Below are 24437 nucleotides of genomic sequence, written 5' to 3'. Positions count from 1 at the left end.
TTGTAAATATTTAAATATGTAAATACCAAAATGATTTGTATAAGTAAAATGTATAATGATTGAAATCAATTGATATTATTCAGATGAATCTAGAATAAATTAGTCTTTGTTAGAAAGATATTAGTACTTTCACAAGTGTCTAAATAATAATGCTTTATAATTTGCCACCAAAACTCTTATTGGCTTAGAATCCTTTAAGATGACCAATAAATTCCGTGATACCACTGTTACTGATGATGATGGATTCAGCACCAGAGGTAGAAATCGTAAAGAAAGTTTGGTGCAAATCTGTTGGATATCAAACAGTGAATTAATATTAACAAGGAAAAAAGAAATCACAGAACATTTGCTATAATACTATCAAAGATGCTAGAAAACAGAAGTCTTGAAGCCAGAGTAAGGCAAATTGTATCAATTGTGATCCAGTCTAGAAAATCGAGGCCATTACAGGTTACTCATCAGAAAAACTTAATACTAGGCACTATTTATAATGGTGTGAGAAGAGCTCAAAGGCTAAACAGAGGATAGTAAAGCGATATAGGAATTAATAGCAGAAGGAAGCCACTGCTACAACTAGAGGTGGAAAAGTTGAGAAGGAGTTGGTGTTAGTAGAGCCCAAGAGCCAGAGGACCTACCTGGTTGCGTGAGATTCACAGAAGATACTTCCTGGCAGGATTTGGGATGTGGAGAAGATGCATCCTGAGCTAGAGACCTGAATCAGACAGGATGTGTATATAAAGTGGGGGTAGGGATACCCAGCCATTTTCTCTTTCTCCCATCCTCAGTCTTTGCCAGCATCTCCCATCATTTGATCTAAGCCATAAAACAATAAGCAAAGAAATCTAGGAAATGGTTTGCAAAGAAAGGGGAAGAAGAGATCAAACCAGCAAATGACCAAAGCGTAAGATGGAACGTATGTAGAAGCCTTTCATTGTCCCGTTTTAGGATTTGTTCATTTTTTAGATCTAAGAAGTGCTTAGTGGCTCCGGTTTCTTGCCATCTCAGGATGTTGTGGATGAGATCTTCACTTTCTTTGTTGAATAGTCCTGGCTCACCCACTGCACTAGGGAGAGGAACTTACGGAGTTGGGAGGGCTTAGGAGAAAATATCGTGGAGCATGCACTCTAACCATCAGCCTCTAAGTTACTCAAAAAAACATGGGCATTAAATAGGTCTAGTATGGTTACAAGATTTCTCCCTTTACACACACTCCCAAAACACATTACACTTCTTCACCTGCTTGCTAATGGCTGAAAATATCAAGAGTAAAAGCCTTTTGTTCCACAATTAGAGATAAGATGTTTAAATTAACAAGTGCCTAGCTGAAATGATTTTTTTCTATGGGGAAATTTCAGTCAAAGACCAATCAACCAATCAATCAGTCACTCTCTTCCTCAGTAACATGACTTACAGAGAACCAGTGTGCACACAGCTGGAAGATTGACCATGAAGGTGGGAAGAGAACATGAGGGACGCAGAGGAAAAACTTGGAAGGTTTTGACAAGTTTTCCTAGAATAGCACTGTTTACCTACTATATGAGCAATGATAACAATGATTGCAGCACATGCGAGCACATAGGTGATATGCAGCTCTGCTTTAGGGGCTGAGTAACAATTCTTGATTTCAAAAACACGCACTTGACATTGGTAAACATCTTCTTTCCTAGGAGTTTGCTAGTCAAAGTAATTGAGGTGATCTTCCCTGAAAGAATGCCTTTAGTTCTGCAGTTACATATTTCCATTCACTCTATGGGGAAAAAATCCTATTCTCTCCTGAGTCTTTTAAAAGTGGGGCCACACTGGCAATAAGTGTTCTTGGTTATTTGTTTTGATTAAGAGAGAATATTTGGCTTGCTGGCATCTTTTTCTGAAAATGTCCTAAAGATTTATTAAACGGGATTAAAATGGCAGATCAGTCTTACTAAACTCAGATTTAATATTCTCTTGACATCAAGAGTTCCCTCCCACAATTGCGTATGTCACCAGTTAGTTGTTGGAGACGATCTACATGAATTTCTCACATGTGGCCCCAAAATTCTCATATGAGAAATGCTTCTAGATGGCTGCCCCTTAAGATAAATTAAACCAAGGTTCCTGTGTTTCGTTGGGTGAGAGGTTTTTAGTGCCCAAGAGGATTTTCATTTTTAACAGTTTCCCTGGAAAATTCAGAAGCAATTGAAGTTTAAGAACCACTGATAGGTACCTATCATATGAAATATGCCTTGAATAATTTTGAGTGGTGTTACCTATCGTGAGCCACCATAGAAAATCCTTTATGTTTGTTTCTGTGTTCATTTCAGATTGCTGTATAACAAATTATCACACACTTACCAGCTTAAAACAACAGCTATGTCTCACAGTTCAATAGGTCAGAAATCTAGGCAGCCTCGACTGGGTTCAATGCTCAGGGTATCACAAGGGCAGAATCAAGGTGTCAGCCCGTCTAGCCTTTAAAATAGGGACTCTGGTAAATAATCCACCTCTAAGCTTATTCAAGTTGTTGGCAGGGCGTAATTCCTTGTCGCTGTAGAACAGAGGTCCCTGTTTCCTTACTGGCTGTTGGCAGAAGTCTCTCCCAGCTCTCTACAGCTGCCTGCATTCTTTCTATGTGACCTCCTTCATCTCTGGGCCATCAGTGGCAAACCGGAACCCTTTATGCTTTGTGTCTTGGTGACTTCTGCTACTCATCAGAGAAAGCCCTGTGCTATTAAATGCTCATGGGATTAGATCAGGCCCACCCAAAGAATCTGCCTCTTCAAGATCCACTGTGCTGCATGACATTTGTATAATCACAGGAGTGATATCTCACCATGCTTACAGGTTAGGGGAATTAGGGTATAGAATCTTGAGGGGGAAGGCACTATCTAGATTCTTCCTACCACAGTGTCCAGTGTACTAATGCTTTCAATGAGTAGCTCAGTAACATATATGAGGACGTAAAAAGATGTGATTCTTTTTAAAATTTTTAAAAAATCCTATGTTTTGAGCAACATTAAACAGATATGTGATTATGGCCTCCTGTGGTTACCTAGTTCAACAAATAGTTATTGAATATTTACTATGTGGCAATCATAAATTCATAAAGGAATAAGAACTAGATCTTTCCCTTCAATACCTCACATTTCATAATTAAACATCTCTGGAGATAGAGGAACTTCTTTGATATTTTGATAATGTGTCAAAATGTTTTCCCATATACTGATTCTGTGTAACTTCTAATCTTTGATCTTCTGACAGGTAATAAAACACATTAATATTTTTCAATTTGATTCAACTATATTTCTCCTCATAATCTCTGACAGTGTTCTTTTCAGGTTTAGAATCCTCTTGTTCTTTGAGTATATTTTATTACATGATTTCAAGTCCCTTCCACATGTAAGTTATATTTTTAGTAAGACATAATCAAGTCACTTAACATTTCTGTTCCTCAGTTTTTTCAGAAGTAAAACAAATATTATGCATTAGTTAACATTGTTTTTTCCACGTTAAAAAATTATCTCTGGCTAAACTAAGTGAAAACAATGCAAAGAATGGGAAGCTAATGGAGAGGTACTGGAATTTCTGACAGAATCACAGAAAAGAGGTAAAAATTAAAAACAGCCTCAATTTTAGAGAAATGGTGATAACTCCAGTGATAATAATTTTTGTATTTTCTTTCTAGAGGTTAAGATAAAAAGACCTAGTTCCAATGACGCCCTTTTTCTGTCTCACAGCTCCAAATTGTTCTAAGGTAGGAAGGGATTATGGCTTCTAGAGCCTATATGCATATTAGCAAGGTATCATCTACCTAGGTTTCCATCCCAGTGGGTGCTTGGTACATGCCATCATTTGGCTGCTAAAACACACACATACGTACCACACCAGTGCACATCACACATCACATTAACTTTTTCACATAGCCAAAGATAATCCTATTGAAAACTTACCACCTATTTCACATGAACCTCAACCAATCTCATTCTTCCCCAAATGGAATGAAATCTAAGCCCAGCTATTGCACTCAGAGATGGTGTTGGGGAGCCCCAGTTTCTCAGGCCAGATTACCCATGGATGTTCGTTTCTTCTTTCGTTCTGTAACCATTGAAATTATGTAATTAATGGACTAATTAGCATATTTATCTACCATCACCACACCATATATACACAATGGAAATAAAACTTCCGGATGCCTGGGTGGCTCAGTCAGTTAAGCGTCCGACTTCACCTCAGGTCATGATCTTGCAGTTGGTCCCTGTGTTCGAGAGCCTTGCATCGGGCTCTCTGCTATCTCCCTCACTCTCTGCCTCTCCACCCTCCCTCTCCCCGCCCCTCTCAAAAATACATTTGAGAAAAAAAAATTAAAGAGACAAGAAACATGTTTTAATCTTCAGACACTTGACAGCAAAGAAATCCAGATAAATACTGCACTCCCTAGTTTCTGCATCTGATTCCAAAGCCAAAGATAGTATCACTAGCCCGCTCCACTACTCATTCCACGTTTTCCTTTCTTTAGCTGGCAGTTGGATTACTTGGAGTATTTTCCAGGTCAGATATCGGAGGGGAGGCGGGGGAGATGAGATTTTATCTCTACCTATAAGGATTACCTTGACAGTATTTTCCTTTTGGCAAAGTAAAATGAAAAATGCTTCAGGTACTCGTTTGGGCCTATCTCCCAACCCATTTTCTTTTTTCGATACCTTTCATTCCCTTGGTATTCAAGATGAGTGACCACGGCCCATACATAGCTCTTCTTTTGCCTGTTCCCTTAGTGGCCCACGTGGTGTGAAATGGTCACTTGTCTGCTGTTTTTCTGGAAGCATCCTTCTTACAGGCCAACAGAACGTAGAGCTGTAGAGAAGAGTTGTGAGAAGTGTCACTAGCATCTCAGAAAAGCCTTTTCAGACTGATGTCGTGGCTAAGAGAGAGGCAGCCCCAAGAGTCAGTAGCTGGTTTAGAGCATATATCACATCCTGAAAGGCAGCACCTCAGGCTCAGATTGTATCTTTCAGTGGCATCACGGCTGAGTTTTTTATTTTTATGTTTGTAAACATTTTTTGATGTTTATTTGAGAGAGAGAGAGAAAGAGCAACAGAGCATGAGCAGGGGAGGGGCAGAGAGAGAGAGGGAGACACAGAATCCGAAGCAGGCTCCAGGCTCTAGGCTGTCAGCACAGAGCCCAACATGGGGCTTGAACTCACAAGCTGTGAGATCATGACCTGAGGTGAAGTTGGATGCATAACCGACTGAGACACCCAGGCACCCTGGCATCATAGCTGAGTTTTTTAAATAATAGTTTATTCCATTATTTTATAAGGTACATAGTTTGTCAATAATGGAGTAGAGAATAAGAATAATAGCTCCATGGCAAATCTTCCACCTGTTTCATTTATTTTAGTATGATGTGATTTCCTTAATTAAAATTAATGTTGTGTGGGCAAAAAGAGTGGTATATACAACATTATGAAGTTCATATGTGGTGGTGTTGAAGGAAGAATGAGTAAAATGCAGGGCCAAGTCAAAAATAAGTGTCCATTCTGTTGAGGACAACTAACTACCCCCTCTAATTAGAGGCGTCTAATACAATTGCTCTGCCCTGGACTATTATGAAAGGTCTATCAATATCATCCTTCCTTCACCTTCTATTCAGAAGTCCTTCAGACATTCCTTTTCCAAGTATCTATACCATTTGGCTGCAGCCAAAGACATACTAAAAACAACCTCTGAATATCTTTGTTTAAAGAGAATATATAACCAGACTTACTGCTAAAGGTCCTGTCCTTTTAGTGGATTTCATTCTTGTTTGGGCCTATCCTTGAAAGCAACTGTACCATTGCAGAGTGTTACAGGAAACCAGGCTGACATTTTTCATTCCCGATTTTTCAAAAAGAATTTCATTTAAGACAGGAGACAGAGATTTACAGAAGGAAATCTTGTATGGCAGATTGTGCTCATACGGCACTGGGGCATGAACAGGCTTGTATATTGCTTTCACTCAACAAAGGAGGGCTACTGAGAATGCACAGATTTAGCACCGAATGAACCAGGTGGTGCTCAGTTGGTAATGGCCAGTTGGATAAAGAGTCAGAGGCTGTTATCAAAAAGTCAAGTTACCCAAGGAAGAATGCAGTGCCCTGCACTAAATCTTGTTCTTTACTGACAGAATTTCTCTGGTTGGAGATGACCCCAAGCTCCATGCCCAATCCCGAATGGCTACAGATCTAGAGTACCATTTCATCTACTTTGTCTTCATGAAGGCCAAGTGGAAAAGCCACTCTCATTACAGTCTAAACCAGATGAAACCTACTTGGTGATGTGCCTTCTTCTTAGTGATAAACAGGTCAAGTTTTAAGAACTTTTCCTTCACTGGGGAGGGGGAAAACTGAATCTCTCTGTTACTTTCTTACCCTCAGTATTGGTTCTATCATTTTAAAATCAATGCTGTTTAATATTTTAGTAAGAGTCATACCTATATATACACACACGTATATTTATTTACATTAGTAAACTCCTTACTGTGAATGTTTGACTTCAAAATGTAGCATCATTTTTTGTACATGTTTAAGATAGCAATGGGGCGCCTGGGTGGCTCAGTCGGTTAAGCCTCCAACTTCAGCTCAGGTCACGATCTCACGGTCCATGAGTTCGAGCCCCGCGTCGGGCTCTGGGCTGATGGCTCAGAGCCTGGAGCCTGCTTCCGATTCTGTGTCTCCCTCTCTCTCTCCCCTCCCCCGTTCATGCTCTCTCTCTGTCTCAAAAATAAATAAACGTTAAAAAAAAAAAAAAAAAAAAAGCATTACTAGGAATGCCTGAGTGGCTCAGTCGGTTAAGCACGTGACCTTGGCTCAGGTCATGATCTCATGGTTTGTAAGTTCAAGCCCCACATCAGGCTCTCTGCTATCAGCACAGACCCTGCTTCAGATCCTGTCCTTCTGTCTCTCTCTGTCCCTCCCCCGCCCTCGCTGTCTCTCTCTCTCTCTCTCTCTCAAAAATAAATAAACATTAAAAAAATAGATAGCATTATTAAATAGTATATAATGTAGATTATAGTTTTCAAATGCAAATAAAAACAGACAACTGCTTTTGCTGATTATCTTTTCAAAGATGTTTGTGGTGTTGAGGACTTGGAAGTGCAGGACTATTGTAATGAACGATTACAATTTTTGCGTATAAGAAAACAAAAGATAGAACAGGGCTGTTTACTGAAGTTAATAACAGTAATATAGAGGATGAGTAAAGTAGAAATAAAAGAATGGAAAAGTCATCAGAAGGATTTGAAGAAAGGAATTGAGAAAAATGAAGAAGGAATTTCTAGGTGACAACTGCAAATGGACAAAGGGTGATAAAGGCAGGAATGTGTCAGAGTCTTGGGCTGGGGGAGGGATGAGCTGCCCAGCAAAGGATCGATCAATCGATCGATCGATCACCTATGTATCTATTCATTTTTGTTTCAAGTTTTTATTTAAATTCTAATTAGTTAATATATAGTGCAATATTGGTTTCAAAAGTAGAATTTAGTGATCCATTATTTCAATGTAACACCTAGTGCTCATCACAACAAGTACCCTCCTTAATACCCATCACCCACTTTAACCTGTCCCCACCCACTTCCCCTCCAGGAACCCTCAGTTTGTTCTCTATAGCTATTAGTTTCTTATGGTTTGCCTCCTTCTCTTTCTTTTTTTTCTTCTGTCCCCTATGTTTATCTGTTTTGTTTCTTAAATTCCACACCTGAGTGAAATCATATGGTATTTATCTTTGACTGACTTATTTCTCTTAGCATAATACACTCTAGCTCCATCCACATGATTGCAGATGGCAAGATTTTGGCTGAGTAATACTCCATTGTGTGTGTGTGTGTGTGTGTGTGTATGTATATGTATATACATATGTATATGTATATGTATGCATATGTATATGTATACATATACATAAATATATACATATATATATATATACATATACATATACACACACACACACATCTTCTTGATCCATTCATTAGTCAATAGACATTTGGGCTGTTTCCATATTTGGCTAATGTTGATAATCCTACTATAAACATCAGGGTACATATGCCCCTTTAAGTCAATATTTTTGTATCTTTTGGGTAAATACTTAGTATTGCAATTGCTGGATCATAAGCTAGTTCTGTTTTAACATTTTCAGGAACCCCCATACTGTTCTCCAGAGTGACTGTACCAATTAGCATTCCCACCAACAGTGTAAGAGAGTTCCCTTTCTCTGCATCCTCAGCAACAACTGTTGTTTCCTGTGTTGTTAATTTTAGCCATTCTGACAGGTGTGAGATGGTATTAATTATAGTTTTGATTTGTATTTTCCTGATGATGAATGTTGTTGACCATTTTTTCATGTATCTGTTAGTCATTTGTATATCTTCTTTGGAAACTTGTCTATTCCTGCCTTCAGCCCATTGCTTAACTGGATTGTTTGTTTTTTGGGTGTTGAGTTTGGTAAGTTCCTTATAGATTTTGGATACTAACACTTTATCTGATATATCATTTATAAATATCTTCTCCCATTCTAAGGTTGCCTTTTAGTTTTGATGATTGTTTCCTTCACTTTGCAGACGCGTTTTATCTTGATGATGTCCCGATAGTGCATTTTTGCTTTTGTTTCCCTTGCCTCCAAAGACGTGTCTAGTAAGAAGTTGCTGCCGCTTATGTCAAAGAGGTTGCTACCTGTGTTCTCGCAAAGGATCCATTTAGACTGTATTACTTGCTTCATGTTGTAGAGTAGCCCTAGGGTGCTGTGGTATAAGATGTAGGGTATAAATCTATGATTTCACTCATGTGGAATTTAAGGAACAAACAGATGGACGTGGCATGGGAGAGAGAGGCAAGCCATAGAACAGACTCTTAACTATAGGGAACAAACTGAGCATTGATGGAGGGGATTCGTTAAATGAATGATGGGTATTAAGGAGGGTTCTCGTTGTGATGATCACTGGGTGTTGTATGTAAGTGATGAATCACTAAATCCTATTCCTGGAACTAATATTACACTGTATATTAACTAACTGGTATTTAAATAAAAACTTGGAGGAAAATTAAAAAGATGTAGGGTATAGTCTAGCAATGGATGCACTTTCATTTTTTTATAGGGGACCCTAGGCTGGGAGAAGACTTAGAACAGAGGCCAGGAGTAACAAAGTGAGGAAGAAGGCTGGCACCTAAACTCCATTTTGCAAATAGATTTTGAAGGACTTAAAAAAAAATCGACTTTTTTTGGATATTAAGGTACCAATCTTTTGACGTAGGGTTATTTACAGCTGTATTTTGGATTTAAAAGTTAGCTTTATGGTGAGATATCAAAGGGCAGTTTTCTAAGGAGGAATCAAAAGGCTAGAGGTAGAAGATTGTGGTGCATTTGAGGAAAAATGGTAAAAAGCTTTTTAGACCCTGTAAGCATCTGACCTGGATTTTAGGACTAAATTTCCAAATACTAATCTTAAAATGATTATTATATAAATTTTTTTCCTATTCATTTTGCCCAAGGCACTTGGCCTAAAGGCCATAATGAAGAGCTACCAAAAGTAAATGAATAAGAATGTAGGTCAGGTGTTTTGGGAGATTCCAAATATATATACATCACATTATGTTTATATAGAGAGATATAGATATGCACACACATATATGGATATTTATATACTTAAATACACACACATCATACATACTGTTATAGGTTAATTCTCTTTAAAAAATATGTTTTAATCATTTATTTTTGAGAGAGAGAGAGAGAGAGAGAGAGAGGAAGGGAGGGAGGGCAGAGAGAGAATGGGAGACAGAATCTGAAGCAGGCTCCAGGCTCTGCACTGCCAGCACAAAGCTCAATGCAGGGCTCCAGCTCAGGAACCACAAGATCATGACCTAAGCTGAAGTCAGAGTCTTAACCAGCTGAGCCACCCAGGCGCCCCATTGGTTAATTCTCTTTATATGGAGAGAGCTAACCATTGAATCTGTTTCTGATGCAACTGCTTCACACAAAAGGCTTGTGACGACATTAGACATAATTGAAACAAATAGTATTTCTAGGGTCTGTACCAATTGGTGGAGGGAGTGGGAGTAGGGAAGGAGAAAGAAGAAAATGAACAGCTTGCCATTAGGGTTAGTGTCACTGCACCTTACAGGCAAGAGTCGCAGCTGAGCTAACTTGGATGGCCCTCTCCACAACACTAAATCCATCCCAGCAAAACTAACCTCAAAGCAATGGAACCCAAACATCCATCGGCCTTCCTGATGTCACTGGATTGCCACACTACCTGTCATCACATTCCATGTTCTCTTCTGTTGCTAGGTACCCTGGGCACTCTTAATTTTCAAAGCTCCAGGTGCCGTTTTTTCCCTTGGTACTCACACATAGAGTTTTGGTTCCAATGCTATGGTGCCCAGGCTGAAATTTGACAGAAGCACCATTGCTCTTGGCCTGTGAAGCTGAAGGCCATACCTACAGATCTCAGCACCGTACCCTCTGTGTAGCAGCTCTCGACCTGCATGCCAGCAGCCACTTAGGATGGAGCAAACTATGTTGGGTAAGGAAGCAGATTTCCCCTTGAGAGCAATAAACTGCTGTGAGTCGATTATGATAAATAGAGGAGTCTGAGATTTGTGGTTTCAAATTCTGGAAAAGTATCTTCAAGGAGGAGAAAACACAAATCGTTAATATGGTTATGAGAACCCAGACAATCAAAAATGCTTCATTTAGTTTCAGTTTAATGTCTGCTCCCTCTTTCTGTTGAATTTTTCTAATATAGACATCAAAACTTTGTTTCAAATTTTGATTGATAAAACAGTGGCATGTGACATTACTCGTTCTTTTACCATTTAAATGATAAAATGGTGTGAATATATATTATATACAAATAAGTAAATTATTCACTTGTTCTTTATGAAACATACCGATTTACTCAAGAATGAAATATGTAAAGCTGTGCAATTTAGTTACCTTGGTAACATCTGGAGTGAGGTACTCTGTCTAAAAATATTTTCTCCTTTATTGTTTATACTTTTAAATTTTTTTTTTCAACTTTTTTTTTTTTATTTATTTTTGGGACAGAGAGAGACAGAGCATGAACCGGGGAGGGGCAGAGAGAGAGGGAGACACAGAATCGGAAACAGGCTCCAGGCTCCGAGCCATCAGCCCAGAGCCTGACGCGGGGCTCGAACTCACGGACCGCGAGATCGTGACCTGGCTGAAGTCGGACGCTTAACCGACTGCGCCACCCAGGCGCCCCTATTGTTTATACTTTATACCAAAATTACAAATACATGACTTTTATTAAAAATTATCCTGAGGTAATAATGTTTATCTTATTTAAAATGCGAATAAATGGTACACTAGTTACTAAATATGCATGATGATTTTAGATTAAAGAAACAGTTGTAGCATGTTAATTTCTTAACTGTAATAGACATTGGATTTGTTTTCTGCTAGTATCCATTTTGTGTATATAATATACTTTTAGGGTTATTCGTTCTTTTAACATATTGACAAAATTTTTATTACGTAAAATGCTTAGTATTTTAAGGGATTCTAGTGCACAAATGTTACATCACATTTTTCTTCATGAATTTAAGAACTGGACTTGAATATGTACCTTCTGCTTTTCTTTGGACTTTCGTGGAAAGAAATAACTTAAATAATCCGAAATGATTTAGCATACTTTAGCATAGGATTTGACTTCACATAAAGAGCATGTGCAATTTTATGGGTTGCTTATATAAATCACACCCCTAATTCTTTATTTCAAAAACCTTCTATATTTCATGGTTAAAACAAAAAGAAGAACGTTTTTGATTTTCTCAATAGCTGTGGAAAGTGATATGTCATGTTATTTATGACCAGTTTCTTAAATTCTCTTATGTATGTTTTCTCTCCCCATGAAGTCTTTTTTTGAATGGAAATGTACAAAGAGGAATTTATGAGTAGAATCTTGCCATTTGAATGTATTTTAACTTCACAAAGCGGTTTTAGAAAATTTTTAAAAATATCATTTTACTGAAAATTGAACTTAATACCCTTTGTTTTCATTTCACATTGGAGCTGGAGATCTGGGCTTCCTCCCAGACCCTTGTCTGCCCTACTCTCAGTCTTACTTGTTCTTTTCTTAGGATTTTTTGAGTCTCCTCTTGTTCTGCACTGTTGCTGCTTTGGTTTGGGCTTTCAGCAATGCTGAGCCAGTGGCTTATAGAGCTCTTAACGGTCCCACTTTTGTTGCCTTCATCCCATTCTCCTCATCAGTCAGAGTAATCTCTTTAAAACACAGTTTTGTTCATATCACTTCTGCATAAAATTGCTCCTATTCACTCCCAAGTTACAATCCACGCTCTTAGTTCAACAAAACACATTCTCTGCCTCCCTTTCTTATTCTCTTGTTTGCACTCAGCACCCCAACCTTACTTCCCATCTGCCCTGCACTTTCCTTCCTCTGAGGTGTTGCCCCTGCTGATCTCTAATTGGGAAACTCTCTCCCCCACCTTCATCACCGGGTTAAGGCTTACTCGTCTTTTGGAATTTAGCTCATATGCCACCTTCTTTAGGAAAACTTCTGTGATGTGTTTACCCCTTGTTTTGGGTCAAAGCCTTTTTCCTCTGCATTTTAGTTGCATGTTTGTTTGTTTTTTCTGTCTCTTTTAATTATTTGTGAAATTACTGAAGACACAGTCTCTATTGGCCAAATATTTAACCCCCTTTTGGCCAAGCATAGGTATTCAATAAACGTTGAATGAATGAATGAACAGGTGAGTTATACCACTTCTTCAAATTTATATATTTGTTTCATGAATTTAATTGATTAGAAGGCATAAATTTTTCATTGCATCCTACAAAAATAAAACACACTGGGGAATATTCAGAAATCAAAATATTACAAATATGAATATTATTACTCTTATGTGTTCATATTTTTATGGCTTCATCAATAGACTTTAACTACAGGAAATAATCTAACACCTTTGCATTTCATAGTCCTTTAACATTAATAGAAAATTCTTACCATAAATGCAAAGATGAAATTAAGAGAAATAGAATTTTCCTGTTTCATCTAAATTTTGTTTTTTACTCTAAGTAAATTGTTATTGATATGTTTTACTAAACAAGCTTATCATTTATTTTAAAGCCAGAAAATTTTGGTTAATTCTACTTCTTCCCCTTCCTCCCTGTTTTGTTTTTTTCTACAGTTATTTTATTTATTTTTAAATTTCTTTATTTAAATTCAAGTTAGTTAATATACAGTGTAGTATTGGTTTCAGGAGTAGAACCCAGTGATTCATCACTTATATATAACACCTAGTGCTGATCCCAACAAGTGCCCATCTTAATGCCCATCACCCATAAGCCTGTCCCCCGACATCCCTTCCAGCAACCCTCGGTTTGTTCTCTGTATTTAAAAATCTCTTGTGGTTTGCCTCCCTCTCTGTTTTTATCTTATTTTATTTTTTCTTCTCTTCCCCTGTGTTTATGAGTTTTGTTTCTTACATTCCATCTGTAAGTGAATATCATGATATTTGTCTTTCTCTGACTGACTTTTTTCACTTAACATAATACATTCTATCTGGTTCCATCCATGTTGTTGCAAATGGCAAGATTTCATTATTTTTTATTACCAGGTAATATTCCACTGTATATGTAGGCCACTTTTTTTTTTTATCCATTCATCAGTCAACGGACACTTGGGCTCTTTCCACAATTTGGCTCTTGTTGATAGTGCTGCTATAAACATTGGGGTACATGTGTCCCTTCAAATCAGCATTTTTGTATCCTTTGGATAAATATCTAGTAGTGCAATTGTCAGGTCATAGGGTAGATTTGTTTTTAATTTTTTGAGGAACTTCCATACTGTTTTCCAGAGTGGCTGCACCACTTTGCATTCTCACCAATAGTACAAAAATGTGTTCCCCTTTCTCTGCATCCTTACCAACATCTGTTGTTTCTTGAGTTGTTAATTTTAGCCCTTCTGACAGGTGTGAGTTGGCATCTCATTGTGGTTTTGATTTGTATTTCCCTGGTGATGAGTGATGTTGAGCATCTTTTCATGTATCTGTTAGCCATCTGGATGTCTTCTTTGGAAAGTGTCTATTTATGTCTTCTGTCCGCTTCTTCACTGGATTATTTGTTTTTAGGTGTTGATGTTGATAAGTTCTTTATAGATTTTGGATACTAAGCCTTATCAGATATGTCATTTACAAATATTTCTCCCATTAGGAAGGTTGCCTCTTAGTTTTGGTGATTGCTTTCTTCGCTGTGCAGAAGCTTTTTATCTTGATGAAGTCCCAGTAGTTCATTTTTTGCATTTGTTTCCCTTGCCTCCAGAGACATGTCTAGTAAGAAGTTGCTGTGGCCAAGGTCAAAGAGGTTGCTTCCTGTTTTCTCCTCTAGGATCTTGATGGCTTCCTGTCTTAATGTTTAGGTCTTTCATCCATTTTGAATTTATTTTTGTGTATCGTATAAGAAAGTAGTCCAGGTTCATTCTTCTGCACGTCGCTGTCCAGTTTCCCCAGCACCATTTGCTGAAGAGACTGTCTTTTTTCCATTGGATATTCTTTTCCACTTTATTGAAGATGAGTTGGCCATACATTTGTGGGTCCATTTCTGGGTTCTCTATTCTGTTCCATTGATGTCTGTGTCTGTTTTTGTGTCAATACCATACTTTCCTGATGATTACAGGTTTGTAATACAGTTGGAGTCCGGATTTGTGATGCCTCCAGCTTTGTTTTTCAACATTACTTTAGCTATTCGGGGTCTTTTCTGATCCCATACAAATTTTAGAATTGTTCGTTCTAGCTTTGTGAAGAATGCTGGTGTTATTTTGATAGGGATTGCATTGAGTGTGTAGATTGCTTTGGGTAGTATAGATATTTTAACAATATTTGTTCTTCTAATCCACGAACATAGAATGTTTTCCATTTCTTTGTGTTTTCTTCAGTTTCTTTCATAAGCTTTAAATCATATATATAGGTTGTAAATATTAGAGAGTATTAAAATATCCAGTGCCATACAGTTAAGAAGAAATTAATATTAACATTTGAGACTATATTTTTCACTATTCTCCCTCCCATATTCCACATTCCCCATATTCTAATCATTTCAACATATATTAAGCCAATTTTTTATTTTTGGTAATTTCTGTCTCTTCTAAATGTTTGCTATCGTAAGAAACATTTTTGTAAAGACCTTTTTACCTGCACAGCAATGCACACAATGATTGCTCTCTTTAGGTTTAAAAGTCCCAGAAGTGTAATGACTGGAGCAAAGGTGACGAGCTCTTTTAATGTGTTTGATGTGTATTGAACACTCATAAAGCTTGAACCAACATATGCCCTGCTAGCATATAGACAATGCTTTTATCAGAGAATTTTCCCCAAATCTTGACATTGTCGCTTGAAAAACAAAAAAGTTTCTGCAAAACAATGAACAAGTTTTCTTTGTTTAAATTTACTTTTCTTTGAGATTGCATTTGAGATCAAACTGTTTTCCCTACTTTATCTTTTTCTTACTTCATTTCTTCTTGTGCCTAAATGTGCCTACTGGATTACAAATAACAATGGCTGCTTCACAAGTTATTGCTAAGGGTGAAACTGCACAGGATATGTAAAATTAGCACCATGGCAAGCACGTAATAGGAGCTCAGTAAATGTGAGTTGAAGTAGAAACCGAATGGCATGTTAATTAAAACCAAAATATTCTTTTCAACAGATGATTCTGCTGCAGAGAGCTTTAATGGCAATGAGACTCTGGGGCACAGTTCAATTGCTTCAGGGGGAACACACAGCAGGGATATGGGTGACTCCAATGGCGATGGCAAAACTGGGCTGGAGCAGGACGAGCAGCCACTGAACCTGAGTGACAGTCCCCTCTCCGCTCAGCTGACTTCGGAATACAGAATAGATGACCACAGCAGTAATGGAAAAAACAAATATAAGAATCTTCTAATTTCTGACCTCAAGATGGAACAAGAGACGAGAGAAAATGGAAGCAAGGTAAGGTCATGTTACGATTTTCAGAGTTTTTGAGTTTGTCATGAAGGTCAGAAAGAAACACATATTTACACAAGAGATGAAGATTATTTTCGCTAAAAATATTTTAAACAAATCCTCATAATATGCTGCCAAGACATTTAGAAGCATAGATATCATGTGTCCACATGAGCAATAATTTTCCCGAATAACAGTGAGCAGAATGAATAGTGTTTCGAGCAAAGCTGTTGGTGTTTTCATACATGATGAAATCACTTGATTTAATGTTTCTCCTTCATATAATCTTCTTATGGATCTGTCTCTGGGAGTTTGTGGAGCTCATACCTGAAAATATAGCCCTGAGAACACGATTACAGACCTTAAAAAGATCACTATCTAGTTTCTACTAGAATGGATAGGTAGACACAGTAATAAAAGTTTCAATTAGACTCTCAAGTTTGCTTTAGAGACCCAGGGACTTCAGTCAGTAATTTACTCCCCATACCTGGGAGAAACGTAAGTGTCAGTGTTCTAGATGAAATATGCAGATTAAATAACTACTGCAACACATAATGTATCACACGCTGTATTATACAAAAGACACACACATGTTTCAGACATATCTAAATTTCTAGATGCTTTAGAGCAAAATAAATTATAATCCTCCCCATTCCCAATTGATTTATTATTTTACTTTTATTTCTTGGTCCTTCTGTTTTTATCTCTTTATCTTCACACCCGTTTTCAGAAATACTGCCCATTCTTTTTTTGTTTTTATTTAAATTCCAGTTAATATACAGTGTAATATTTCAAGAGTACAATATAGTCATTCAACACTTCCATACATCACCTGGTGCTCATCACAAGTGCCCTCCTTAATCCCCATCACCTCTTTCACCCATCTTCCCCCCCCCACCCCCGTCACCATCAGTTTGTCCTGATTGATTTAGTAAAAAAAAATAAAGTTTACATTTCCACCGGTTTGAAATAATGCATGCTGGTGACTTTCGCTCTATAATTTTTCAAGGTATACTTTTGACCACATGAGGATTTTTATGGAATGAACATTTTGACTCCTTCCCCCCTACCCTCTTATAAATTAGAGTTGAAGAACTGATCTTTTGACATAGCAAAATGTCTTAATTTGGATTAATTTGTGAATGTGCTGAGGCACTGTACTTCCTAAATTGGCTCCATTCAGATCCTCTTGCTTGCCTGAGGGTATGTTGTTTCATCCTCTTTTAAGCAAGTCACTATACATCATCAGACACTTAAACACTTCTGCCTGAGGGAGGCTGCTGCAACTTTTGCTGGGGTAAATGTGCAAATATTCTCCCCTATGGTTTAAAGCCAAATCACTCAAACACAAATGATTTTATATTCACTAGCATGATCTGAATCAAAGTTACATTTTACAGAACAAAATAGCCTTTAAATTCTCAGGCCATCTGCAACATCCGTCCAGTCTTCATAAAACTTATATGATTATGAATGTCCTTTTTATGCTATGTATCTGTTGAATATTTTTCTAAAATTACTCAGTGGTTTGCTCTTCTGTTCCTTAACCCCTTATCCATTATAATGATAGGAACTATGCTCATTGGAAACACATTGTTGCACATTTTAAACAGTGAAGTTACTTTTCTACTCTATTAAAATGAAGTTGGGAAAAGCACAGATTGTTTGGGTTGTATGTGAGGAGTAAGATGAGAAGTGGGCCTGGGGAGGAGACCTCCCTAAGGAACCTAAAGTTTAATGGTTTGGTAAAGGAATAACAGTTCCAAGGGCCGACTGAGGAGTAGCCAGAGAGGCAGAAAAACAATCAGAGGGGTATAGTGAATGGAAGCTAAGGGTAGTATACCTTTCAAGAAAGAGTTGTCAGCTCTGATGGGCAGTGCTGATATATCAAATAAGATAAATACAGAAAATAATTGGATTTATGTGAACAGTTTTGGAGCACTTTGAGAGCAGAATCCAGAGGGACTCTTTATTCGCTTCTTCAAAGATTGAAGGATATATTAGATACCTGTCATACTTGCATTAATGGAGTAGGTAGCAGAGACAACTCAAAGAGAGGACTCTATTCATAAAACCTTTGATAAATAGTTTCGGTACAAAAGGGTACATATACAGAGAAAGGTTTCTTAGTAAAACTATAGGCAAGTATCTATTTCTGTGTTAGAACATTGGGAATTCAAAGTAAGAAAATACTGTTTCTATTGAAGTAATAAAGAGGGCTTCCTAGAGAAAGTAAATCTTGAACTTTGAAGGAAATGTAAGATTACCATTTTTTCAGAAGGGATCTCCTTTTGGACATTGTGAAGGCCCTGGAATGCACAGGAAAGATGAGTTGGTCTCACAGGTTAGGGAACCATTGCCTATTTGGAGCTAGGTAGGACTTAATAACATCGTACTTGAAGAAGAACACAGTATCATTATTCAAGATAGACTATTTGCCACCAATAAATTTATTCACTGAATATTTACTGAGGGACTCCTACATGCAAGGCACTGTTGTAGGAAGCAAAAACATGGAAGTGAGCTAACTAGGGTCCTAGCCCCTCAAAAGCTTAAAGTCTATCAGGAAAGAGAGGCAAACCTCTGATTATAATCAGATTCCATAAGTAATATTATGGGCATATGGCAGGGTGAAGTGAGAGATGAAAAGTAGTGCACCCACGGGACTATAATGTTCTTAAGGAAGACTTTGGAGAGAGGCTGATGCTAGGGATGAATGCAAAGTGTAAGTAGAAGCTATTTAGACGGGGAGGATTATTTATGGTAGAACATGTTTGGAGGCATAGAACCGCAGGAGAGTACACTTGTCATGGAGATTTGCAAGGAGCTTAGCATGGCCACAGTAGAGAATATGTGTGGAGAAATGGAATATAGAGTGGCTCCATCAATAAGGGCTTTATAGGCTAGTTCAAGGACTTTGGACTGTTTCCCGTAGGTAAGCTTAGCATGATAAAGTTGTGGTCAGCTTGGAATTTTAGAAAGATTATCTTGTCTACATAAACAGGGTAAACAGGGTAAAAGACAGAAAACTGGTTATAAGCTATTGTGGCATTCCAGGAAGAAAGTGATGTAGGAATATATATATATATATATATATATATATATGAATATAGGAATATATATATAGGAATATAGGAATATATAGATAGATAGATATAGATATAGATACAGATATAGATATAGATGTAGATATAATAGGGCTCCATAGGTTGTATATTGCCAAACTCCTGGGAATGTCTTTCACATAGACTACAGTATGAATAGCCTCTTTATACATCCCAGTAGGATATAAATTCTATGACTATAAGAATGATACCTACCATGGGTGCCTGAGTGGCTCAGTCGGTTAACCGCTGACTTCAGCTCGGGTCATGATCTCACGGTCAGTGGGTTTGAGCCCCATGTTGGGCTCTGTGCTGACAGCTCAGAGCCCGGAGCCTGCTTCGGATTCTGTCTCTCCCTCTTGCTTTCTCTGCCCCTCCCCCCACTCACACTCTGTCACTCTCTCTCTCTCTCTCTCAAAAATGAATAAATGTTAAAAAGAAATTGAAGAAAAAGAATGATATCTACATTATTTACTGAGATGTGTCCAGCACCTGGCTTAATATCTGGTACATAGTAGCCTCTCAAATATTTTGAAGAAATGAAGTTTGATCGAATGTGGGAAGTGGAGCAGAGAGCATTCTAGAATGACTCCAGGCTTATTGGCTTGGTTGCCTAGGTAGATGGTGATTCCATTTACCAAGATGCAAAAAGAGAAACATTTGAAGAAGTAGTTTTTTTTTTTTTTTTTTTTTTACTGGTTTCTTTTTTTTTTTTTTTTAATTTTTTTAACGTTTATTTATTTTTGAGACAGAGAGACAGCATGAACGGGGGAGGGTCAGAGAGAGGGAGACACAGAATCTGAAACAGGCTCCAGGCTCTGAGCTGTCAGCACAGAGCCCGACGCGGGGCTCGAACTCACTGACCGCGAGATCATGACCTGAGCCGAAGTCGGCCGCTTAACCGACTGAGCCACCCAGGCGCCCCGAAGAAGTAGTTTTTTGATAAATAAGGTTTACCATGCCTATGCAGTATCCACTGGATATATTTAATAGGCATCAGGGATATATGTGTCAGCTCAGAAGAAATGTCCAGGTTGGAGAAAGAAACACATGAAAGGTTTTAGAGCAGAAGTGCAGCTTAAAGCTGTTGTGGTTGACCGGATCACCTCAGAAGAGCATAGAGCGAGGAGAGGAGAGGATCAAAACATATCAACCTGGAGAATAGCACATCAAAAACAAGTGGCATAAAAGGAGCTTGTGGATGAACGTAAAACCAAAGGAGAAAATGAAGGCAACCAGTAAGGAGATGTTTTAGAAGCCAACGTGTGGGGCAATTTCAAAATTTTTATGTAGCTAAAATGGAGTAACGGTTAGGTGAAGTGATATAGGTCTAAACCCAGATGATACTCGGAAAGTTAATGCTAAGAGTTGAAGTCAGAACACATGGCACAAGAAGAAGCCAAATTAGTAGGGAAGTGGATTGGAGACATTTTTAGAGGCTGGATAGGAAAACTAAATCATTTTAATTGTAAAGGAGACTGTGCCTGGAATTTTGTTTTAGGAATTCTTCTTGCAATGCAAATTTGCATGCAGAGTGCCCTGGGTTCCTGGCTTTGGATCAATACTTGCTCTGCCTGAGGCTATCTGATGAACTTCATCCTCAAGGTTTATCACTCATATGTTCAGTTAGTACTACTATTTGTAGTCCTTAGAAATGTTCCAGTACTTTTGTACAAATTTATAAAGTGACAGTACCAATTTTTTCTTCCAGTATTTTTCAGTCTAGCCTCTGTTCTGCCTTGAAGGAATATTAAAGTTTAATTATACAGCATCTTTGAGAAGCGTAGATTGCTGTGAGTTTGATATTGACCTATTTCACAATTTTATTGTGAATAATACCAAACAAAAATAATTACAAAGCATTTAAAAACCTGAACACTGAATAGAAATGCTTAAAAAGAATAGCCGAGCTGGACTATGCCATTTACTGATTGCTTATTATTATGCAAATTCAGTCACTAGACTAACAAATCTTATTAACCAACCTAAAGAATAAATACATTGCATTGAAAACTTTTAGGTGATATATATTTTCTGCTTGCAGATGTCCATATTTTTAGAGGACAACAAGTAACATTAGAACTCAGAAGGAAGTAGAAATGTTGATTAAAGCCTTGGAAAATGAGATTCATGAGGAAGTGTCAAGGAACAATTTAGATAGGGAAAGACAGGCTAAGAAGACACAAATTTGGATATAAATATGTTTAAAATTATTAAGTGAGAATAAAAACAAAACTTGAACTCTAATGGAGAGAAATATGTAACTTAAAAACACTATCATTGACTTTTGTTTTGTTTTTTTTCTCTTTTTTTCTTTTAGTATTTGTGACCTAGCTGAATTATACTTAATATGGTAAAATATTCTGAATCAACATCCCCAAAGAATAATATTTCAAGTAGTAACTGTGGTAGGAGGGTGATTATTATTTGAAGGTTAATGTGTCACTGTGGTTACTGCATATTAGGTTTGGTTTTGGGCTCAGTTCCCAAGACCCTTCAATCTTCATTTTATTAAAGTAATCTTTTTTCCCCAAAAGGGTCCATGTGGCATTTTTTCAATGAATCTTTAAGTTCTAACCAAAATGGATATTACCATTCAAATTAAAGCTTATAAAATATTTATCATAATTACCATTAATAATTGCTATGCAGTTTTATTTAGGCATGATGAATGGAAGTAGCACATTTTTTGAAATATCTCTTTGTAATATTTAGGTGTAATGAGATTGTCTTTTAAAGCATAAGAGCCATGGATTTACTTTTGGAACAGTATTATCTTGGTCTTTGTTGTGTAGGTATTCCAGCTCGTTGTTGCTTTAATTTGATGATTTTCAATATCTAGCTTCTTGGTTGTTGTATAAAGATTTGGGCACAGACCTTCCTCAGAGTAGAAACAGCAGTATGTATTCAACAAATGTTCCTCATATATGCTAGGAACTGTCCTGGGTGCTAAAAAAAACCACAAAAAAACACAAAAGGTCTCTGTCATTAAGAACTCACCAGAAAGGTAGACACAGAAGTAAATAAGTGTGTTATAATACGGAAATTAATTGATATGTAGATGTGCCTTCTAGGCTTACTAACTATGTCTTGGAAAGTTTCCCCAGTTAATTTTTAATGGTTACATAGGAGATAGCTACTTGTTGAAAAGGGAGTAGGAAATTCTCAAAGAACACACCATTAAATTAAGACCTAGAAATGCTGAGGACTGAAGTGGTGAGAGAGAAGTCCGGAGAGGTAGTTCAGGACATCAGATGAGAGTAGGCTATAGATACACTGTTTGAACTTCACTCTATAGTTGACAGGGAACTTCCTAGGATGTAGGCTAGGAAAATATCATGGTCAGATTGTGTTTTGGGGTAGATCATTGTGGCATCTTTGTTACAAGATGACTTGAAGTGGCATGGAAAGGGAAGAAGCTGCTAACAGGATGAGGTACTGCCATGGTGAGGTGATGGTAGGGATGGGAAAGAGAGCAAAGACTTAAGAGATATTTAGAACGTTAAATGGGTGGAATTGGGAGTTTGATTAGGCAAGTGATGGAGGGCATGAAAGAAACTAAGAGCCAGAAAATAACCGATATATCAGTTCTGATATTTGGATGTCACGTCAACTCTAACAATGATGAACACTTGTGTAATGTTTCATATTCATAACTTAGACTAACTCCGTGTGGTAAGGAGAGAAAGTATAATTATCAGCCTTACTTAAACATAAGGGCATAAAATCCAATGGATGCTAAGCTATTTAATATTAATTATGCAGTTAGTTAAGTGATAGAGCCTGCTATTGAACCCAGGTCTTCTGACTTTGCAGCCTTGTGCTTTTCACTATACTCACACCCACACACTGGTTGATGTTTGTAGGACTAGTTACTCTATGGACCATATAGTGACTATGTTAAGCAAGCCATCCAGAAAGGCAGATATTTAAAACAATCAGTGGATAATTCCTTGGTAAGTGGCACATATTTACAGTGGCATTTATTATACAGATATTTGTTTTGCTCTTCTATATGGATTATTTTACAAAATAAAAATAATATACTAGGTGCCTCTATTGGAAAACTAAGCATGTAGCCATTTGTTGCTTTCATGCACAAATGTAAATAAATGGATAGTAGTGGGTCCTTAAAAGCCCTAAGGTAAATTTTAGACTTACTTTTTTTACTGCCAATTTAAAATGACGTCTTCATGTATTTTACCTAGAGACATATATATTTTACCTAGATATATATATATATATATATATATATAATGTATATATATGTATTAATGTATAGATACATAGAGAGAGCATGTATGTGTTTCATATTTTACATGAGTTACATGGGCCTCATTTCTTCTCATTATTGGACACATTTTTTTCTTCTGTCCTTAGTGGATCTTTTTTTAAATCAAAAGATATACAAGAAGAATATAATATCATATGATTTTCTATAGTGTCTATCATATTTTCAACCTAAATTTAAATGTGTATAGTGCTTTTTCACTGTATAAAATATAGTATATTATGTATACCATGTAAAATATATACATATATTAAAAATATGTGCCTTATTCAGGAACTGTTAAATTAACTCTCTGTAGAATAATATAATTTTTAAAACTGCTTCATTTTATAGATGAAGCAATTGAAACTCATTCAAGTGACTCCTAACATGCAAATCAGTGTCCTTCTGAATCATTATGCTGTCATGGTTACCAGTGAATATGCTTATATTCTTGATATGTTATTAAGGAAGAGAAAGGGTAAAGTCAACATATGTGAATATCTATGCATGATCCAGTCTATGTTTGCTCATTTCACATTTGTTATGTTAACAAAATGAAGAAGACAAGGGGCTTCTAAAATTTATACCCTGAAATGTGCAAAGGGTGGTTGATTTTAATTCCCCATATGCAGCAAAATATACATTTTAGGTTCCTTTTTAAACGTATGAGTTCATTTGGTTCAATACAAAATTTCAACTTATCCTTCAGCCATCAATGCTATGTATTGATAGGTAATCTGGTTAGAGTAATATGCGACATTTTTGGCCAAAATACAAAACAATGAAAACTGACCAACTATTGTCTTTGTCTTTATTTAACGATTAATCTATAGCTCAAAAAGAAATAGGAATTGTATCTTGTATGCTTTTGTGTTCAATGTTTTTTTGGTTATGGGGTGGGTTTTTTGTTTTGTATGTGTGTTTGTTTTATATTTGTATTCTGTCATTTGGAATAAGATACAAGGGTTAAAAATATCATTAGGTCCATGGGTATTTTGAGAATGGTAGAGGAACTCTGAGAGAACTATAGTTAATATACCCATAAGTAATTCATACGTGTCTCAGAATAGTTGGTATTACCGAGACTCATTG

General features: G+C 37.0%; 1 protein-coding gene across 9 annotated transcripts in view; it reads left to right on the top strand.

Moving 5' to 3' along the window:
- NOL4 (nucleolar protein 4) overlaps positions 1-24437 on the top strand; it is a 429971-nt gene that overhangs the window by 195946 nt on the left and 209588 nt on the right. For 7 of the 9 annotated variants that reach the window (XR_009604343.2, XM_060613568.3, XM_060613567.3 and 4 more), the window contains one exon: positions 15691-15974. Coding sequence is in view for 8 of the 9 variants with exons in the window: in XM_060613568.3 (XP_060469551.1) it covers positions 15691-15974 (284 nt within the window). In the remaining variant the exon portion in view is untranslated. Of the gene's footprint in view, positions 1-10318; positions 10529-15690; positions 15975-24437 lie in introns of those variants that run through there. The other 2 variants (XM_060613572.3, XM_060613571.3) reach the window with 1 other exon arrangement.

This window comes from Panthera onca, chromosome D3, assembly GCF_046562875.1.
Source record: "Panthera onca isolate mPanOnc1 chromosome D3, mPanOnc1 haplotype 2, whole genome shotgun sequence".
Taxonomy (NCBI): domain Eukaryota; kingdom Metazoa; phylum Chordata; class Mammalia; order Carnivora; family Felidae; genus Panthera; species Panthera onca.
Note: the sequence above shows the minus strand (reverse complement) of the source record. Positions and strands in the feature narration are given on the sequence as shown.